The 18,743-nt window shown below is 54.8% G+C and overlaps 6 protein-coding genes across 6 annotated transcripts; 4 read left to right on the top strand and 2 right to left on the bottom strand.

Annotated features, from left to right (window-relative positions):
- The first annotated feature begins 22 nt into the window (after positions 1–22).
- ASPACDRAFT_109507 (Mpv17/PMP22 family protein) lies at positions 23–1,628 on the top strand. The gene is made up of 2 exons (XM_020195396.1): positions 23–880; positions 968–1,628. Exons 1-2 carry the CDS (start codon positions 351–353, stop codon positions 1,371–1,373), a joined length of 936 nt encoding a protein of 311 aa, XP_020061052.1. The 5' UTR covers positions 23–350; the 3' UTR covers positions 1,374–1,628.
- On the top strand, positions 1,603–3,766 carry ASPACDRAFT_74281 (exonuclease V; the record flags this gene model as incomplete). Its single annotated transcript, XM_020204169.1, has 3 exons — positions 1,603–1,608; positions 2,040–2,165; positions 2,255–3,766. The coding sequence occupies 3 exons, from the start codon at positions 1,603–1,605 to the stop codon at positions 3,764–3,766; spliced, it is 1,644 nt and encodes a 547-aa protein (XP_020061051.1).
- Positions 3,767–4,098: 332 nt separating this feature from the next.
- ASPACDRAFT_20935 (glycosyltransferase family 22 protein) lies at positions 4,099–8,185 on the bottom strand (the record flags this gene model as incomplete). The annotated part of the gene is made up of 8 exons (XM_020198982.1): positions 4,099–4,870; positions 4,908–5,088; positions 5,162–5,214; positions 5,295–5,397; positions 5,898–5,929; positions 6,319–6,575; positions 6,636–7,430; positions 7,493–8,185. The coding sequence occupies 8 exons, from the start codon at positions 8,183–8,185 to the stop codon at positions 4,099–4,101; spliced, it is 2,886 nt and encodes a 961-aa protein (XP_020061050.1).
- Positions 8,186–8,614: 429 nt separating this feature from the next.
- ASPACDRAFT_49114 (RNA-binding snoRNP assembly protein NAF1) lies at positions 8,615–10,597 on the top strand (the record flags this gene model as incomplete). The annotated part of the gene is made up of 1 exon (XM_020202209.1): positions 8,615–10,597. One exon carries the CDS (start codon positions 8,615–8,617, stop codon positions 10,595–10,597), a length of 1,983 nt encoding a protein of 660 aa, XP_020061049.1.
- A 114-nt stretch (positions 10,598–10,711) lies between these two features.
- On the bottom strand, positions 10,712–12,314 carry ASPACDRAFT_74280 (U4/U6-U5 snRNP complex subunit PRP3). Its single transcript, XM_020204168.1, has one exon. The coding sequence runs from the start codon at positions 12,190–12,192 to the stop codon at positions 10,918–10,920; it is 1,275 nt and encodes a 424-aa protein (XP_020061048.1). The 5' UTR covers positions 12,193–12,314; the 3' UTR covers positions 10,712–10,917.
- Positions 12,315–13,030: 716 nt separating this feature from the next.
- ASPACDRAFT_74279 (DNA-directed RNA polymerase I core subunit RPA190) lies at positions 13,031–18,586 on the top strand. Its single transcript, XM_020204167.1, has 4 exons — positions 13,031–13,255; positions 13,378–13,869; positions 13,945–16,714; positions 16,775–18,586. The coding sequence occupies exons 1-4, from the start codon at positions 13,071–13,073 to the stop codon at positions 18,359–18,361; spliced, it is 5,034 nt and encodes a 1,677-aa protein (XP_020061047.1). The 5' UTR covers positions 13,031–13,070; the 3' UTR covers positions 18,362–18,586.
- The last annotated feature ends 157 nt before the right edge of the window (positions 18,587–18,743 follow it).

Raw genomic sequence — 18,743 nt, 5'->3', positions numbered from 1 at the left:
ACATTTGCCTTCCGGAGTTTCTTTCCCCCCTCCCAAAATGATTCATAATCATGTTTTCTCTTTATTATCGCTGCTGACAGACTATAGCTTGCTGTGCCTTGTTCGCCCTCTGACAGCATTTCTCACGCCCTGAAAACGCTTGCATGTTTGACTGAACAAACCTATCGGTGTGAGACTCGTGGTCTGCGCTCATTGATGTGGCCGGTCGCCCAACCCAATACCAGGAGTCTCTCTCGCGACCTTAATTGAATTGACCTGGCCCTCGCCGACACATTCACTCACCATTGTACGATTTATACATGCGAATAATGATATAGAACCTTCTTCCGAAAAACGATATATCCTACACCATGAGCACCATCATCTTTGCCAGACCACCGATCCACCGGTCGCTGCAACTCTCCCGATCGCTCCGACCACGGAGATATCAGTCCTCCTCCCCAGCATCCAAACCAGACCCCTCCCCAAAAGCCTCCTCCTCACCACCCAATGCACAAACAGCCGCCTCAGCCTCGGGCGCCCCGGTCGTCCCGACGCCGACCGCCGCACAGACGGGCTCGCGATCACTGCTTCAAATCATCCAGGCTGGCCCTGTGGGAAGAGTGGCGCGGGCATACTCGCGGGTCCAGGAGCGCCGGCCGTATGCGACGCAGCTTTGGAGCTCGGTCATCATCTATCTCTGCGGCGATCTGAGTGCACAACTTCTGTTCCCCGCGGATCCTGCCCCGGCGACGGCGACGGCGACGGCACAGTCTTCGGAGGGAGAAAAGGCGGGTAGCGAAGGAAAGAAGGAAGAAAGGGCTGGTGGAGGATATGATCCGCTGAGAACACTGCGACATCTGACGGTCGGGGTGGGATCGAGCATTCCGACTTTCAAATGGTATGGCACATTCTGCATTCACTGAAAAAAAAACACACACTGTAGCATGCAAGAGCTGACTAAATTATCTGCGGGCGCACCGAACAGGTTCATGTTCCTCCACAACAACTTTAACTACTCGTCCAAGTTTCTCTCAATCTTGACCAAAGTCTGCGTGCAGCAGGCGGTTTTCACCCCGGTCTTCAATACCTACTTCTTCAGTCTCCAGTCGCTGTTGACGGGCAAGTCATTGGAGGAGACCTTTGAACGGCTGAAGCTGGCTCTGCCGGTCAGTATTTCAAACAGCGTGAAGCTGTGGCCGGCCGTCACGGCCTTCAGCTTCATGTACGTGTCACCCCAGTTCCGCAGCATCTTCTCGGGTGTCATTGCGGTGGGATGGCAGACGTATCTGAGCTGGTTGAACCAGAAGGCGGCGCGAGAGGTCGAGGCAGAGATGGCCGAGGCAAGTGCGCCCGTGAGCATTGGCGCTGGTGCGGCGACGATTCAGGCATGATGGGGCCGTTGTTAGCCTACTACATTTCCTTTTTCTTTGTTTCTGTTATCTGGCTCTAAATCGGGATATCCTAGACGTTTTCATGGCGTGCGGCATTTGTCTATAGATTAGCATGAAGTGAAAATGCGATAGAATATATATAGACTTCGAACAGCAGCATTGTCTGCTCGGTATACTCGATGCGAACAGAATGGAACTTAATAGTAACTTGGTCGGATCAACCCATTCGATGGAGGTATCGAGGGTAGTATTGGGGTTGGTAAAGGTGGAAGGATGACGTGAGGGATGCTTCACAATCGGCCCGCTCTCATTCGCCTCTTCCTCTTGGTGGTCTCGCCCGCCTGCCTCTCGAACGCAACGCAAACCACATCGCATGGCATGAACGCTTCCCACGCATTGCAGGCATGCCCTGCCACACACAGTCTCCGATACTAGTTCCCGGTGGCTTTGCGGATAGCGACAGCAGCAGCAGCAGCAGCAGCGATTACGGCTCCGACTTCTCGCCCGAGGAAGAGGCGCTGCTGGAAGAATTGCTCGCCAGAGTCGCCCCGAACCACGCGACAGTCCCCGACTCTGTAGTCGCAGCACCCGCACCGTCACCTCCACCCTTGCCAGTAGCCATCGAAGTCTCTGCGACTATCGCAGATATTGAGGATCAATATGCAGGCTCGTCGTCTCGCCCGTTGCCTCGGGTGTATGGGAGGGAGAAGCCTGCCTGGCAAACTCGCCGGACTTGGCCGTACGGCGCACGTCGGCCAGCGTCGATTCCAGGTCACCGTGGTACCGCGTCTGGTAATGCTCTCTTCTGCTCTTGTCCCCCACCTGGATGATTGTTTCGCCCGTGTTGTGATCGCGACGCTAACCTGTGGCCCTCCCCGAAGCGTTTAGTTGAGCATCCGAATTCCTCTGAAGGCAGAGAAAAAGAGCGCGAGCGCCAGGCCGCTCGTCACCTCGAGACCACCACCAACGCAGTGAATACAGAGGAGGATACGCGATCTCCCGTGGAGCGATTCCGACGGCCCCCGAATAAGGCCTTCTCCGTCACGGACCTGATCTCCCCAGCATGGTGTGAGCTGCAGTATTGGTACTCGCTTACGAAACATGGCCGGAAGCGTCGAACCGCGGCGATGAAGCTCGGAAGTACGATACACAAGACGCTGGAGGATGAGATCTACACGACGGTGCCGGTCGAGATCACGACCAAGGAGGACGCGCTCGCCTTGCGTATTTGGAATATCATCCAGGGCCTGCGGCTGTTACGAGAGTATGGCATCACGCGCGAGCTGGAGATATGGGGCTTGGTGGATGGCGAGCTTGTCACTGGCGTCATCGACCAGCTGTCTATCGAATGTCCAGATCCAGCCCTCGAGGCCACGGCCGCCTCGTATTATGCCGACATCGAGGCATCGAGGGCTATCATGCCGGAGTATCAGATGTCCCTGACGGACTATCTGCTTGCACCATCACGTGGCGGGAAGAGGCTCTCCGATGTCTATGGGAGGGAAGAAGAAGAACCAGACGCTACCACTGCTGAAGGAAACAGTAGTCAGGGGTCTTCTGAGCTCCCTAGTATACCGCGGATCTACCTGACCGACGTCAAGACGCGAGGCAGTGCTTCCGTGCCAGCGGTCAAGAGTTCCTCGTTCCGTCCCACGCAGCTCCAACTCCAGCTATACTACCACATATTGAACCGCCTCATTACCAGCGACGATGTGACCATTGACGTCCTCGCCGCGCGGTACAAGCTCGATGCGCAGCGTCCCTTTACCGACGCCTTCATCCACGAAGTGGGCGATCTCAACGACCAGTACTTCGACGCGCTCTCATCGCAGGAATTCGACCCGGACTTCATCCCGACGCAAGAAGACGCCGACGCCGAGGATGCCTCCTCGTTGTCACTCAAAACTTCATCCGCTCCACCCGCCAGTCAAGATTCCACCAGCATTCTCACCTCCCACAACAACCTCGCCTCCCTCTGGAACCTGATGAAGGAGAACCTCCGTCTGACCTTCCTTCCCCAATCCCAACCATCCGTCTCCGTGGCCCCATCCATCCCCTCCGAGTTCCAGCCGGCCACGCTCGAATCTTACCCTACCGTCGTCTCCCCGCTGCTCACGGCGAAGTACATCTCCTCGAAACCGACGACCGAGATGGAGAAACGCGTCCTAGGCAGTCGATCCTTCCTCTTCGATCCGAACTCCTTGACCTCCTACGTGGCGGACCAGATGGAGTGGTGGCGCGGCGAGCGGGCACCGCGCGGGGTGGAGGTCATGGATGCGTGGAAATGCCGCATCTGTGAGTTCCGGGATGAGTGCGAGTGGCGACAGGAGCGCGAGTGGGATTACTCGCATCGCCGGCGGCAGAAGCTGGACATTGAGATGAACGCTACCTGAGCTGTGTCTGAATGTATCTTTATGCCTTTTAGACCCAGTATGTGTCTCTGAAGGATACATCTGGTCGGCGTTCTCAACATGGATAGACGTACTGTTTTTGAAATCAGTGATTGTTTGCATACTTGCATAGGTGGGCAGGTTTACCAGGTATAGAGGCAGGAAAGAGGTATAATCCAGTATGTACTGTGACCCTAATAATGAACCGAAACCAAAGACGAACCCATACTTAATAATCTCATCTCAAGTCCAAAACCACGAAGTCGTTAAAAACCCCATATATACAGAATCAAACCATATCCCCAAATAACGGGCCCAGGAAAATCCTCCCCGATCTAGAAAGGATACTTCCTCCCCCCCTCCTCCTCCTCCTTCTCCAAATCCAACCCCCGGGCCACCTGCTCAGCATGCTTCCGATCCAAGAACTCCAACAACACCTCCTCATACTTCTCCTTCCCCTTATACCTGGACACATCCTCCCCCCAACTCCGGATCGCGGACGCCAACCGCCCCGGAACACACGGCTCCTCCACAATTTTCGTGATGGGCTCGAAATACGTGCGGATCGTAAACACCACGCCCCCCGACTTCGGGAGCCTGCGGAGGGACTGCCGCTCCGAGCGGAAAAAATGATGCTCGATCGCCTTGTTCTTGGCGGCGGTATTCCACGACACTTCGGGGGAATCCTCATCCCCGATGCTGTGCGACCACGCCAGCGCGTCGTCCACCTGGATGAAGTAGTTGTTGCGCACGACGGGGTCCTGCGGCCGCAGCCGCCGGAAGAAGTTCATCATCCCGCGCTCCAGCTTCTCGGTGTACTGGGGCACGGCGCCGTGCGTGTGGATCTCGGATAGGCGCATGCCGTATTTATCCTCCAGGCGCCAGAAGCCCGCGAGGAGGACGGCGCCGGCGAGCAGGTAGTACTCGCCGTCCGGGCGCTCGATCATTATGGCGAGGTCGTCTTGGACGAGGCGGGCGCAGGTTTGCATGGGGTCTTCGGGGAGGGGGCGCTGCGTGGTGTTGAAGGTTTCGTGCGTGGCCAGGTTGGTTAGGCCCGTGGCGGTTTTCTGGAAGAGGGTCGGGTAGCGTTCGGGGAGGTAGGTGGTTCTTTTGTCAGGGTTAATGAGGGAGTAGTTTGGGGGACCGGGGGGGGGTGGTTAAGGTGGATTGGGAGGGAGGTTTGTTGGAGGGGCAGACGTACAGCTCTTCCAACAGCTCGATGGCGGCGTCCATTGCATCCGGGTGCGTGCGGCAGCATTTCGAGCCTCGTTCTTCGATGCGCTTGGCTTTGTCGGCGTGGTAGCGGAGGTAGTGGTTGTCCAGTTCTGCATATCCCTCGGGAGTATGGGGTTAGCTTTTGTTTGTGTTTGTGTGTACAGGTGGGACAAGCAGACTGACCGATCCATTCGTCCCATTTCATGCTGCGGAGTCCCATTGTAACGAAGTATTTTCTATGTCCGTTTCACTTGGGTCAGTTTGAAATTCTGTAGGCAGGCAGCCCTTGACATCCAAGGTAGGACAATCGACTCACGGTCCGTATCGGAATGGGCGGTAGGGAATGGGCTTCGTCTTGTGCACGTCCCAGTCGGGGAAAGGTGTCGCAGGCGGTCGTTGGAAGTCTGAAGGCGTCCATACTGTTGTGCGGTGTCGCTGTCAGCAAGCTGGAGATTTTCTGCGATTGCGATTGCAACTGCAACTATAACTGCGTTCGTTGTAGCTCACCGCCAGGGATCCGTTTGACATCCTCATTCTTGTTCTTGGACGCTTCGAGACTCGGGGTTGATTGTCTGGCGCGACTCGACCCGATGGTCTTCCATGCTTCAAGGAGTTTGTTGAGCAGGTAGACCCCGATTGTGGTTGCGAGGCAGATGATGGCCACGTTGGGGGCGTGTTGTTGGATCGTCTCTATAAGTTCGGAAGACATCATGTCGATATGTTCCTTGAAAGTGGTTGTTGGTTGTTCACCATGGTAGGAATTTCAAAGTTCGAGTCCAAATTCAGCCAGGGACAGTCATATTTATACGGAATGCGCATATACAATGAAATCAAGGGCGGCTCAGTGCACATGGCAAGACTTCATCCAGCCAGCAGTTGTTACCGTTTTGGTTAATGGAACGCGACTGATAAGTTAAACCGAAGATAGGCTTCAGCGATAAGATCCGTTGTCTGGTGGTTGACCCCTCACATAGTCTCATGCCCCGGTGCATCAGAACCCCCAAATGTGTAATCGGCCTGGCCTGGTCGTTGCAGTGGCGGTCTTATCTCTCCCCGTTTCTCTTTCTCCCTCGCTACTTATCGTGTCACTCACTTCAGCCCGGACACCACCGGGGGATATCTTTTCCCAATCAGGCAAAGACTCGTGTTGCCCACAGAGGAGGGCGAGACAAGCCTGTGTGGCTGCTCCTCCTGCAGGGTCGCATATGACTTACTAACATGGGCAATCCGGGGAGAATGGATGCAGTGATGATGTGTTTTGTTTGTTCATCTACAGTAACTGATCTACTACTAGTCGTGGGGAGTCACCGCCTCCTCTGCACGCTCATGCATTTCAGTACCGGGGCTTCGCATGCGCACTGCGTCGTCGAAGCAGACAGTATTGTCCCCAGTGGCGTCGCAGAGCTGGCGGCACTATCGGCAGATCCGGAGTCCAGATAAGACGGCCCAGAAGCCCTGTTTTAGAGGAATCGAGGAAGTCGTGACAAGCCAGCTTCTCCCAGTGCGTTTCATCCTGGACGTAGTCCGGCTCAAGCTCGGTAGCCTCTCTGCTGGGGAAGTGGGAATCAACCAGGAAGGAGCACTGCGAAATGTCCACCTAAACTTTCGCATTAGCGACCTGCAGTAGAATGCGGGCAAAAGTCTGGAGTAGTCTTACGTATTTTCCAAGGTCTTCCTCGTTCCGATCATTCATCCCCGCTGGGATCGTCGAGGTGCCCTGCAAGAGAGAAGCCAAGTCCTTGGCTACGGGAAACCGGCCAGGAAGCAGTCCGCGGAACTCGCTGCGAATGAATTTGGCTTGCATGTCACCAGGCAGAAAGAAGGACGAAGGGAACCTGTACCACTCTTTGCCCAGACACAGCGAATCACCAGGTTGAGCCACTCCTGGCTGCTCCAAGGGCTCAAAGACCTTCAGTGGGGCATTATAAGCGGTAATCATGCCCAAGGTTCGCAGGAAGCCCGCGCTGATGGCCACGAGGAACATTGACGCCACGGCTGCGAGCTTGAGCTTGGGTGCGAAGCGCCCTGGCAATTCTTTGGGATCGCTGGTGCCCAGATACGACAGAATCATATGCACCGAAATAGATGCATTCAGGGCAAGGAATGGATACGCTGGATACATGAACCTCTCTTCCTTGTGGGGTTGCGCCGTGAAGATCGCAAACCACATGTAGAAGGGCGTGATGAGAGCCAGGCGTCTCAACAACGTCTGCTTGTCGGTTGTCTGAGAAGGGAGAACCACCTGAAGAGCCAACAATGGCGCCGCAGCCATCGCAAACACAAACCAGATATTGAAGTTCAGCAGCAGGTTCCTGATATAGAATGTCCACGGCTCAGTCCCGAAGATGTCGGGCCCACGACCCTCTCCGCCAAAAACATTGTATGCGACAATGTTCCACGGCACGATCACGAGCTTGCGCAAGAATACATGATCGACCATGACTTCAGCAACCTGAGAAGCATTAGCGCACTTTGGACACTTCGCGATTATGGAGTGCATATAACAAAGCATACCAGAACTGTGAGGCACCTGATAGCCCCGTCAAACATCCCACGAAACAATCTGGGCAAGTTTCCGCTAAAGAAGCCAATGACCACCTCCCTCAACAACAGGGGGATGATAAGAGCTCCGGCAAATGGCCAACCGACGACCGCGCCGATTCCGAACCACATGATCCCCTGGGCCGTTTTCTGACCACCTCTTGAATCCAAGAAGGCCGTCAACCCAAGCATAGACATGTACATCGTGAAGCTCGATGGGAGAAAAGCCGTGGATGCGTGGAAAATACCAGGGCTGAAGAGAATGGCCATCAGGAAGACGAGGCCGATCCGTGGGCTAAGCGTGCGGCAGATGGCGGAGTACAGTCGCGTTTGACAGGCGGCGCAAACGATAGCGAGGAAGAACCGGACCGCATAGAACTCGGAAGATTTATTCTTGAGAGCAAACGAGCTTATTTTACCGACGAATGCATGGGCAGAGACATAGAGCCAGCTGCGAATGGAATAGACTGGAGAGTATTCCCACGTCTGCAGTCCATAACCATGAGCCAGGTAGTGGGTTGGCTCCCAAAAATTGAAGACCTCATCGCAGTCCTGGATTGGAGCATATAAAGCAGCGAGAACGTTTGATATGAGACACAAGTAAAGGGTGACGTTCAAGGGCAGGTAAAACGGAGACGGCGGGGGCCTGCCGAGTGCGTTCGTCATATTAGCGCAGCTTTCGAGCGATAGGAAGATGATGCCAGCTGGTGGGACGGTACCTTTTTTTGCTGCGCGGAGTATTTGTTGCGCCTGCCAACGCCGATGCAGCATCAACTTCCCTCGTAGGTGCCATGGTTTGGCAAGTACTACATCCAGGAGCAGAATTGGGCGATGGGGGAAGGTTTCACTATACAGAAGAAGAATGACAATGGTAGATTATTGTTTGTGGTCTACTCCATATACTCTGTAGTCTATAGATATCCGATGCACTTGGGGCGCGGGAAGAAAGATCCGCCAGCGCCGGGCGTCTTATCGATAAGCGACTGTTCGGCTCGCCGGGGCGATTCCGTCGAAAAAAAGTTCCTGCTGCTCAGAGCATCCCCATCCGCGAAACAGATTGTCTCATTCCTGGATCATATCCTCGCAGACATCAGAATGAGTGACTCTCAGCCTCCTTCTCAGGTTCTGGTTCCTACAAAGGACCATAGCGAAGGTCCTCAAGCCAAAAAGCCCTGCATGAATGACACGCCACCCATTGCTTTGACACCGGCAGATGATGGGAGTGATTTTTACAACACACCCTTGAATGCAAGCACCCCGGTGACGAACAGCGACCTCAACGACAAGCAAGACACTGTCAACGGTCCTACAAGCGATCCGATAGCATCTGCCACATCGCATCTCCCAATTCCAGGATTGAGCCTTGTCAACGACAATGTCCCGGAGACTTCTTCAGAGACCCAGCCTGCTCAACCACAACACACCAGCACCGGTCAAAATATCGGTGCTACGGTCGCGCCTACTACTGTGGTAGAGCAGACTGCTCAGGAGTCTGCCGGAACGCACCATGAAGCCATGGATTTGGACAAGGAGGTTCCCGGGGATGCGGCCCCCGAACGGGAAGAAGGATCTGCTGCGAACGCTTCCCAGGAGGCAGAGGAGGAACAAGAGGATGAGCATCCCGAATGGGAGATTGACTCTTCGCCGTACGAATCTTCCGATGATTCTTCGACCGATTCCTCCGACGACAGCGATGACGACGAAGACTATCCGATTCTGAGCCCGGAAGAGCAGGCGCGAATTCTGATGCAGGCAGAGCTAGGCTCGGATGACGAAGGCGATGGGAAGGGTAGATCGGGCAGCCAGCTCAAGACCGCGAACGAGCTTCCGGAAGAGGTTCTGCCCATCCCCGACATAACCATCTCTCCGGAAATGAAAATCGTGTATCTCGGAAAGGTGGAAACCATGGTCGAAAATACCATCCTGATCGTGGCCAACACCTCCGGCGAATATCAGGTGCTCGAGTCTGGCTCCTTGCTATGTCTGGAGGACCGCACTATCGCTGGTGTAGTCGCCGAGACGCTGGGCAGAGTCGAGAACCCGCTTTATGCGGTGCGCTTCCCCACGGCAGCCGCGATTGAGGAGCGGGGGATCACGCAAGGCAAGCCGATCTACTACGTCGAGTCGCATTCGACCTTTGTCTTCACTCAACCCCTCAAGGGTATCAAGGGAAGCGATGCTTCGAACTATCACGACGAGGAGGTCGGCGAGGACGAAGTCGAGTTCTCCGACGATGAGGCGGAAGCCGAGTACAAGCGCAAAGTGAAGCAGGAGCGCCAGAAGAACAAGGAGGGCAAGAGCGGCGACTCCGCCAGAGCGAAGCGAGGACCCCCAGGCCCCTCGAAACTCAGCCACAGCGAACTAAACTACGACGACAGCCCGGCGGACGATGGCTATACGCCCCTGGCACGTCCGAAGAACCTACACGAGATGATGCGCCAGCAGGAGGCCCCCGTCGAAGCGGATGGTCTCTCTGGTCACAGCAGGAACAACTCCGGTTTCCGTGGTGGCCGAGGTCGAGGCCGAGGATCTGATCGCGGTCGCGCTGGTCGTGGCCGCGGTGGAGCCGGAGCCGGATCTCGCGATGCTCATCACGAGCGTCCCGACCGTTCTTCCTATTATCAACAACAGACGCAGGGTACTCAACCCCAGCCTCAACCCCAAGCTCAGCATCAACACGCTGCCTACCTCCAGCAGTTGATGAGCGCTGGCCAACAGCCCAGTGCCTACCCTCCCCAGCAATACCCGTTCGCATTCCCGCAGCAGCAGCAGCAGCAGCAGCCCTACCAACATGGAGGAGCTTTGCCGGCTCCATTCAACTTCCAGGTCCCATTCCAACAGGCCTACCAACAACAACCGAACCCTTACCCACAGCTCCCCCCTAATATGCAAATCAATCCTTTACTCATCGCTGCCCTCCAGCAACAGCAACAATTACAGCAACAACAGCAGCAGCAACACGCCCCGGGACAACAACCACAGGCGCAAGCCCCCACCATGAACTTCGATCAGGTCAAGGCTCAGTTGGATCTGTTGCGGCATCTGAGCAACAATCAACAAGGCCCTCCTCGTCAATGATCGTGTCTCATGATTCTGTTCGCTTTTTGGCAATTTATTCATCAAAATAAATCTATGGTGTTGGGTTTAGCTGCACTTTCAGGATTTTTGGGCATTCCTTTTCATGGCATGGGTAATCAAAAGTTTTCACCTCCCGTTTACCGGTTCAACATGTAGCGTCTCTGAATATGTACAGTGTGCAGACTGGTGCAGTCCGAATATCATGAGTAGGTTATGAGTTCTAATTATACACGTCACTGGCGTAGCATCTTATGGTAAAGCACCCCCAATCCCGTAATGATCATGGGCATAGTACTTCTCTCTAAGACCACGAAAATACTTTACGCCTCGCTCTGCTTGGCACTCTTTGCTAACGCCCAAAAGCTCTCCAGCTTCGCTCGAGCCAAGACATCCTTTGCTTGGGAATCAGTCTCGCAAACGCGCGCCCCCAACCACTTCCGGAATGCTCGGGCTTTGACCTGACCCTCCCACAGCAGCTCGCAAGTATTATGGCTTAAATCTTTCAACTCGCCGGTCTGCTCATCCTCGGCGGCTAACCACGCTGCCTGAGCTTCGCGATTGCCCTCTCGTACCGCTCCGGGGCCCGCATTTTCCGTCCAGTCAATGCGGTTCATCATCAGTTTTCTGTAGTTGTTGATCGAATGAGCACCGCCCTCGACAATAACCAGATTGAATCGAGGATGCATGACGCAGACCCCCGTGAGGGCATTCTGTTCGGCATTCTTGCCGATCTTGAATCGGTGTCGTCCGTTGGCGAGCGTGTCGATACGATATACCGTCATCAGCACACCACGTTCCGCATCAGCCTCTTGTTGCCGCGCGAGCTTCTCGCGTCGCTCGTCCTTGGTCAATTTGCGCTCAGCGTTGGCAGCCTCGTGCTTGTCCTTGCGCTCCGCAATCTCCCGGTTGACGCGTGCTTCCACGGCGGTGGGGTCTTTGACTGCCTGCTCGCCCAACACTCGCATCAGGTTCGATTTCTTGACCTTGGGGGGCGGCGCCGGCTCCAGACCCAGTCTGATCTTCGCCTGTTGCTCCTTGAGATCTGCCATTCGTCGCTGGCGACGGATCTTGGCCTGCTCCTTCGGTGTGAGGTACATGGGTTTTTGTTGTGGTAAGAATTTTTCCTGGGGAGGGTCGAGAAGGACGGGATGTTGAACGTATTGCGTGATGATCGTGTCGGGTGTGTCGATCTTGAGCTTCTGCTCATCCTCGATAGCCGAGTAGTCCTCGCCATCGACCAACCCTTCATCCCACCATTCGATCGCTGGAGGCGCTGGTACCAGGAAGCCCTTCTCAACGTCCAAGTCTTCGTCGATACCGGCCTGTCGAGCTCTTTCTGCGATCCGCTTCTTCATAGCCTCCAGCTGAGCCTGTCGCCGTAGCGCCGCCGCCTGCTGGATGTACTTGCCCTTCTGGTTGAAAATGAGCTGCCGGGATTGTCGGGGCTTTGCGATTGTGGCCTTGGGACCGAGGCTCGGATCGAAGTATGGGTTGTTCTTGATTTCCTCCAGAGACGGGCCCGAGAGATCAAGACCGGCTCGATCAGGCCGGCCTGCCGTAGCCGGAGACTCGGTCCTGCGGCTTTTCGACTGCATGGATTGCCGTCCTTTGCCACCTCTGAACTCAAGGGTATCCGATAACAGGGCGGGGTGAAGACCGACATCGAGACCACCGCGAGCCCGTGACGAGCCATCATCTTCGTCTTCGAAAGGAGGCGGCGGCGGAGGAGGAGGTGGAGTAGGAGCTTGGGGAGCTTGCGTAGGGACAATTCGTTGTTGGGCTGTCGCGTTGGCTCGTCCGGTCGCAGCAGCGACTCGGGCCTTCATCTGTTCTAGCCTGGACATCGCAGGGCTGGCCGCTGGGGGTGTTGGACTAGGACTGGAGGCGGCTGGCGAAGGAGACGGGACGATGCCCTTTGCGGCTTGCAGTCGAGCACGTACTGCCTCTGCTTTCGCCCTGGCCTCTGCGACCATCTTCTCAATGTCAAGCTTGCCCGCAGCAGGCGCTGCTTTGACGGGCGCGGGAGAGCCATGATTGGAACGAGGTCTTTTTTGGATGTTATCTTGATCATCTTCGGGGTGAGAGCGCTTCAGCGCATTTCCTGACGCGTCAGCCATGATAGGGCAGAATGAGGTGTCACCCTGAATACAGCCGGCGAGAAGCGATGGGGGGGAGCTGATGACCAAGAAAGAGGGAGAGAGAAGGCACGAATGAAGTAGACTAGACAGAGAAGCTCTTTGGAGCGGGCGGACCTGCAAGACAGCCACACAGACAGACAGACAGACGGACGGAGGAATCACGGGGTGGGCCTTCCGCCGGGCGGTGCCGCAGGGCAGAAAAAAAGTTGGGTGCAACTTTTTCGCATCGTCGCGGCCGACGAACCCGCTTTTTCGATCGATCTCCCCAGGCCAGCAGCCATTCAAGGACGAAGGCATCGCACCACCCGTTGCTCCAAGAGCTGCAGGGGGACATCATGGCGACCTTCGCACGACCGGTGGCTTCCACCATTGCGGGGATTGACTTTGGCGTCTACACCGATGAAGACATCAAAGCTCTCTCTGTAAAGCGAATCCAGAACACCCCGGCGCTGGATTCCTTCAACAATCCTGTTCCTGGTGGTCTCTATGACCCAGCTCTGGGTGCCTGGGGTGATCATGTGTAAGTTCAAGATCCTTTCTTCATCTCTTACTTGGGATATCAACTTCGTCGTGTCATTTCGCTCTCCCCCAAATTCCCGGAAATGTATGCCAATAGCGGGGTCCTGAACTGACGGCAACCAGCTGCACAACATGTCGGCAGTCTTCCTGGTCTTGCACAGGCCATTCTGGTCATGTTGAGCTGCCAGTCCGTGTGTACAATCCCACCCATTTCGAGCAGATGTACCGTCTTTTGAAGGCGCAATGTGTCTACTGCCATCGCTTCCAAATGTCTCGCTTCGAAATCAACACGTATGCCTGCAAATTGCGACTCTTGCAGTATGGCTTGGTAGAGGAGGTTGCTGTCATTGATACGATGGCTCATTCGACGGGCAATAAGAGAAAGGCCGCCAAAGACGGCGAAGGATCCAGCGATGAGGACGAGGACGATGACGACAAAATGGCTCGTAGAACCTCCTACGTCAAGAAATGCATCCGACAAGCGCAAGCAGATGGAAGACTAAAGGGTCTTATGGCTGGTGCGAAGAACCCCTTGGCTGCGGAGCAGCGCCGGTTCCTCGTGAGAGAGTTCATGAAAGCCATCGGCACTCCAGGCAAGTGTGCCAGCTGTAGTGGGTACGTTATCACTTCCATATCTTCCACACGTCCTTCTTTCTAGTCAGCTCTCGGCTGACCAAAATCGCTCTGCAGTATCTCGCCGTCCTATCGGAAAGATAAGTTCTCGAAGGTTTTCCGCAAGGCTCTACCTGAAAAGTCCAAACACGCTATGCTGCAGGCTGGATTCCAAGCGCCCAACTCTTTGATCCTCCTTCAGGAGGCTCAGAAGTTCAACAGCAAGGATAAGGAGGCACAGGCAGACGGAGCCTCGGACACCGCATCTCAGGTTCATGGAGCCGAGGAGGAAGTTGCCCGTGGAAATGCTGTTGTCACTGAGCTCGAGAACAAGAAACAGACCGCCGGTGAAGGCCAGCAATACATGCCTTCTCCCGAAGTTCATGCCGCATTGACCTTGCTTTTCGAGAAGGAAGCGGAAATCCTGACTCTCGTGTACAATTCTCGACCATTACCGAAGAAGGAATCCCGAGTTAGCGCAGACATGTTCTTCATCAAGAACATCTTGGTACCGCCCAACAGATATCGTCCCGCCGCGCAGCAAGGAGCTGGCGCTATTCTGGAGGCTCAGCAAAACACCATCTTTACGAGTATTCTGAAGAACTGCGACATCATCAACCAGATCAGCAAGGAGAGACAAAGCAGCAGCTCTAGTGCTGCTATGCGTGTTCGCGATTACCGTGACCTGCTTCACTCCATTGTTCAGCTTCAGGATACTGTGAACGGACTTATCGACCGTGACCGAAATGCCTCCGCTGGACCAGCTGCCGCCGCCGGCCCCAACGGTATTAAGCAGATTTTGGAAAAGAAGGAAGGTCTCTTCCGGAAGAACATGATGGGAAAGCGTGTCAACTTTGCCGCTCGCAGTGTCATCTCCCCCGACCCGAACATTGAGACCAACGAAATTGGTGTCCCCATGGTTTTCGCTAAGAAGTTGACTTACCCCGAGCCCGTGACCAACCACAACTTCTGGGAAATGAAACAGGCGGTCATCAACGGTCCCGACAAATACCCGGGTGCTTCTGCCATTGAGAATGAATTGGGACAGGTCACCAACCTCAAGTTCAAGAGCTTGGACGAGCGTACCGCTCTGGCTAACCAATTGCTTGCGCCGTCGAACTGGCGCATGAAGGGGTCTCGCAACAAGAAAGTCTACCGTCATCTTACCACTGGTGATGTTGTGTTGATGAACCGTCAGCCTACCCTCCACAAGCCGTCTATCATGGGTCACAAGGCCCGTGTTCTTCCCAACGAGAGAACGATTCGCATGCACTACGCTAACTGTAATACCTACAATGCGGATTTCGATGGTGACGAGATGAACATGCACTTCCCTCAGAACGAACTCGCCCGGTCAGAGGCCATGATGCTTGCGGATGCAGACCATCAGTATCTTGTCGCAACGTCCGGCAAGCCTCTGCGTGGTTTGATTCAGGATCACATTTCCATGAGCACCTGGTTCACCTGCCGAGACAGTTTCTTCGATGAGGAGGACTATCACGAGCTCTTGTACAGCTGTCTTAGACCCGAGAACTCTCACACCATTACCGACCGGATTCAACTCATCGGCCCTGCGGTCATTCGACCCAAGCCTCTCTGGACCGGCAAACAAGTCATCACCACCATTCTCAAGAACATCATGCCCCCGGGTAGAGCCGGTCTCAACTTGAAGAGCAAGTCCTCGACGCCCGGTGACCGCTGGGGTGAGGGCAACGAAGAAGGCACCGTCATTTTCAAGGATGGAGAGTTGCTTTGCGGTATTCTCGACAAGAAGCAAATCGGTCCCACTGCTGGCGGTTTGGTTGATGCCATTCACGAAATTTACGGACATACCATTGCGGGTCGCTTGATCAGTATCTTGGGTCGTCTTCTGACCAGGTTCCTCAACATGCGCGCTTTCACTTGCGGTATCGATGATCTTCGTTTGACTAAGGAAGGTGATCGCGTACGCAGAGAAAAGATCAGCGAGGCTGCCGCCATGGGTCGTGAGGTCGCGCTCAAGTATGTCACTCTCGACGAGACTACAGGCGCCGACCAGGACGCCGAGCTGACCCGGCGTCTGGAGGAAGTTCTTCGCGACGATGAGAAACAGAGTGGTCTCGATAGTGTTTCCAACGCCCGTAACGCGAAGCTGTCTACTGAGATTACCCAAGCCTGTCTTCCTAATGGTCTTGTTAAGCCATTCCCCTGGAACCAGATGCAGTCGATGACAATCTCTGGAGCCAAGGGTTCTAGCGTCAACGCCAACCTGATTTCCTGCAACCTTGGACAGCAGGTTTTGGAAGGTCGCCGTGTACCTGTCATGGTGAGCGGTAAGACGCTGCCCTCTTTCCGGGCGTATGATACGAATCCCATGGCTGGTGGTTACGTGTGTGGCCGTTTCTTGACTGGTATCAAGCCCCAGGAATATTACTTCCACGCCATGGCTGGTCGTGAGGGTTTGATTGATACTGCCGTCAAGACTTCCAGATCCGGTTATCTGCAGCGTTGTTTGATCAAGGGAATGGAGGGCTTGAGGGCTGAGTATGACACTTCGGTCCGTGAGGCTTCCGATGGATCCATTGTCCAGTTCTTGTACGGTGAGGATGGTTTGGATATCACGAAGCAGGTTCACCTCAAGAACTTCGACTTTTTGGCATCCAATTACCTCTCCATCATGTCGCAGGTCAACCTGACCAGCGACTTCCACGGTCTGGAGAAGGAAGAGGTCGTCAACTGGCACAAGGATGCTGTCAAGAAGGTTCGCAAGACGGGCAAGGTCGATGCTATGGATCCTGTCCTTTCTCTCTATCACCCTGGAGGTAATCTGGGCAGTATTTCCGAAGCATTCTCGCAAGCACTCAAGAAGGTAAGAGTCCATTGAGAACCAATCAGCTGTCCAGGATAACTGACACATTCATCATAATAGTACGAGGATGCCAACCCCGATGGACTGCTCAGGGATAAGAAGAAGAGCATCGAGGGTGTTATCACCAAGAAGTCATTCAACACTCTGATGAACATGAAGTACATGAAGTCGGTTGTGGACCCTGGTGAGGCCGTCGGTATCGTGGCCGGTCAGTCTATTGGTGAACCTTCCACTCAAATGACTCTGAACACCTTCCACTTGGCTGGTCACTCCGCGAAGAACGTCACGCTGGGTATTCCCCGTCTTCGTGAAATTGTCATGACAGCTAGTGCCCACATCATGACCCCTACCATGACCCTGTATCTGAACGAAGAGCTCTCTAAGGAGCACTCTGAAAGATTCGCCAAGGCCATCAGCAAGCTCAGCATTGCAGAGGTTGTTGACAAGGTTCAGATCAAGGAGAGAGTCTCTTCCGGCAGCATGAAGGCCAAGATCTACGACATTGAGATCGCGTTCTTCCCTCCTGATGAGTACACCGCCGAGTATGCTATCACGACCAAGGATGTGCAAAACGCTCTGCAGAACAAGTTCATCCCGAGACTCGTGAAGCTTACCAAGGCCGAGCTCAAGAAGCGTAATGACGAGAAGACGCTGAAGAAGTTCTCGACCGCTCAGCCTGAAATTGGTGTCTCCGTCGGTACGGTCCAGGATGCCCCGAGCGGCAGGGATGCCGAAGAAGAGCCCATGGATGACGATGTGGAAGACGATGAGGACGACGCCAAGCGGGCCCGGGGCAACCAGAACCGCAACAACCAGGTCTCCTACGAAGGCCCGGAGGATGAAGAGGAGAGCATGGTGCGCCAGCAAGATGCCATGGACGAGGACGAGGATGACGAGGGTGACAACACGCGCCAGAAGCGTGATGTCGAGATGGATGATGCCTCTGACTCCGACTCCGAGGAGCAAGGCAAGGACGCCAAGCTGCGTGAGGAGGACATCAAGAACAAGTACGGCGAGGTCACTCAATTCAAGTTCAATCCCAAGAAGGGCGGATCCTGCACCATCCAGCTGCAGTACGACATCGACACCCCCAAGCTTCTGCTCTTGCCTCTGGTCGAAGACGCTGCCCGCACTGCGGTCATCCAGTCCATCCCCGGTCTGGGCAACTGCACATTCGTCGCGGCGGATCCCGTCAAGGGCGAGCCCGCCTATGTCATCACGGAAGGTGTCAACCTGCTCGCCATGCGCGACTACCAGGACATCATCAAGCCCCACTCCCTCTACACCAACTCGATCCACCACATGCTCACCCTCTATGGCGTGGAGGCCGCGCGTGCCGCCATCGTCAAGGAAATGTCCGACGTCTTCGAGGGTCACAGCATCTCCGTCGACAACCGCCATCTGAACCTGATCGGTGACGTGATGACCCAGTCCGGTGGCTTCCGTCCCTTCAACCGCAACGGTCTGGTGAAGGACAGCTCCTCGCCCCTGGCCAAGATGAGTTTCGAGACGACCGTCGGCTACCTCAAGGAGGCGGTGGTCGAGAGAGACTTCGACAACCTCAAGAGTCCCAGTGCCCGCATCGTTGTCGGTCGTACCGGCATCGTGGGTACGGGTGCGTTCGATGTCCTTGCCCCCGTGGCATAGACAACACCTCCTCGCCCCTCGCACTGTGTATGCATTTCTTCTCGTTGTATATGCTTGCCTATCTGACTTTGCATGTAACTCTACGCACTTCTTGTTTTTCACCCGTTTCGTCGTGTCTATGACGTGTCCAACGATTTCTGTGGAGTTGTCTTTCAGCGGAATAAGAAAAAGTCCTTCTTATTAGTTCCTTAAGATATAGCATTCAATAAAGAGTATGAACCTTTTTTGACCCGAATAACAAACAAGAAAACTCGGCAAATACGTTTTAGATTTCTTTTCTTTGAGTAAGTAGCTGCTCTGTAATGTACTGTACATTTTATTATCAACCCTTTCCAACACCGAACCATCCGTGGTATCATGCAATCTATGCAAGCATTTTCCC

This window comes from Aspergillus aculeatus, assembly GCF_001890905.1.
Source record: "Aspergillus aculeatus ATCC 16872 unplaced genomic scaffold ASPACscaffold_1, whole genome shotgun sequence".
Classification (NCBI taxonomy): domain Eukaryota; kingdom Fungi; phylum Ascomycota; class Eurotiomycetes; order Eurotiales; family Aspergillaceae; genus Aspergillus; species Aspergillus aculeatus.
This window is presented reverse-complemented; position numbering and strand designations above follow the sequence as displayed.

Bases quoted from the DNA above. Each gene is read 5' to 3' on its own strand.
- ASPACDRAFT_109507 (XM_020195396.1), top strand. From the start codon at position 351: ATGAGCACCATCATCTTTGCCAGACCACCGATCCACCGGTCGCTGCAA. The intron at 881-967 runs GTATGGCACATT...CGCACCGAACAG, and splicing joins AGCATTCCGACTTTCAAATG to GTTCATGTTCCTCCACAACA.
- ASPACDRAFT_74279 (XM_020204167.1), top strand. From the start codon at position 13,071: ATGGCGACCTTCGCACGACCGGTGGCTTCCACCATTGCGGGGATTGAC. The intron at 13,256-13,377 runs GTAAGTTCAAGA...GACGGCAACCAG, and splicing joins GGTGCCTGGGGTGATCATGT to CTGCACAACATGTCGGCAGT. The intron at 13,870-13,944 runs GTACGTTATCAC...ATCGCTCTGCAG, and splicing joins AAGTGTGCCAGCTGTAGTGG to TATCTCGCCGTCCTATCGGA.
- ASPACDRAFT_74280 (XM_020204168.1), bottom strand. From the start codon at position 12,192: ATGCAGTCGAAAAGCCGCAGGACCGAGTCTCCGGCTACGGCAGGCCGG.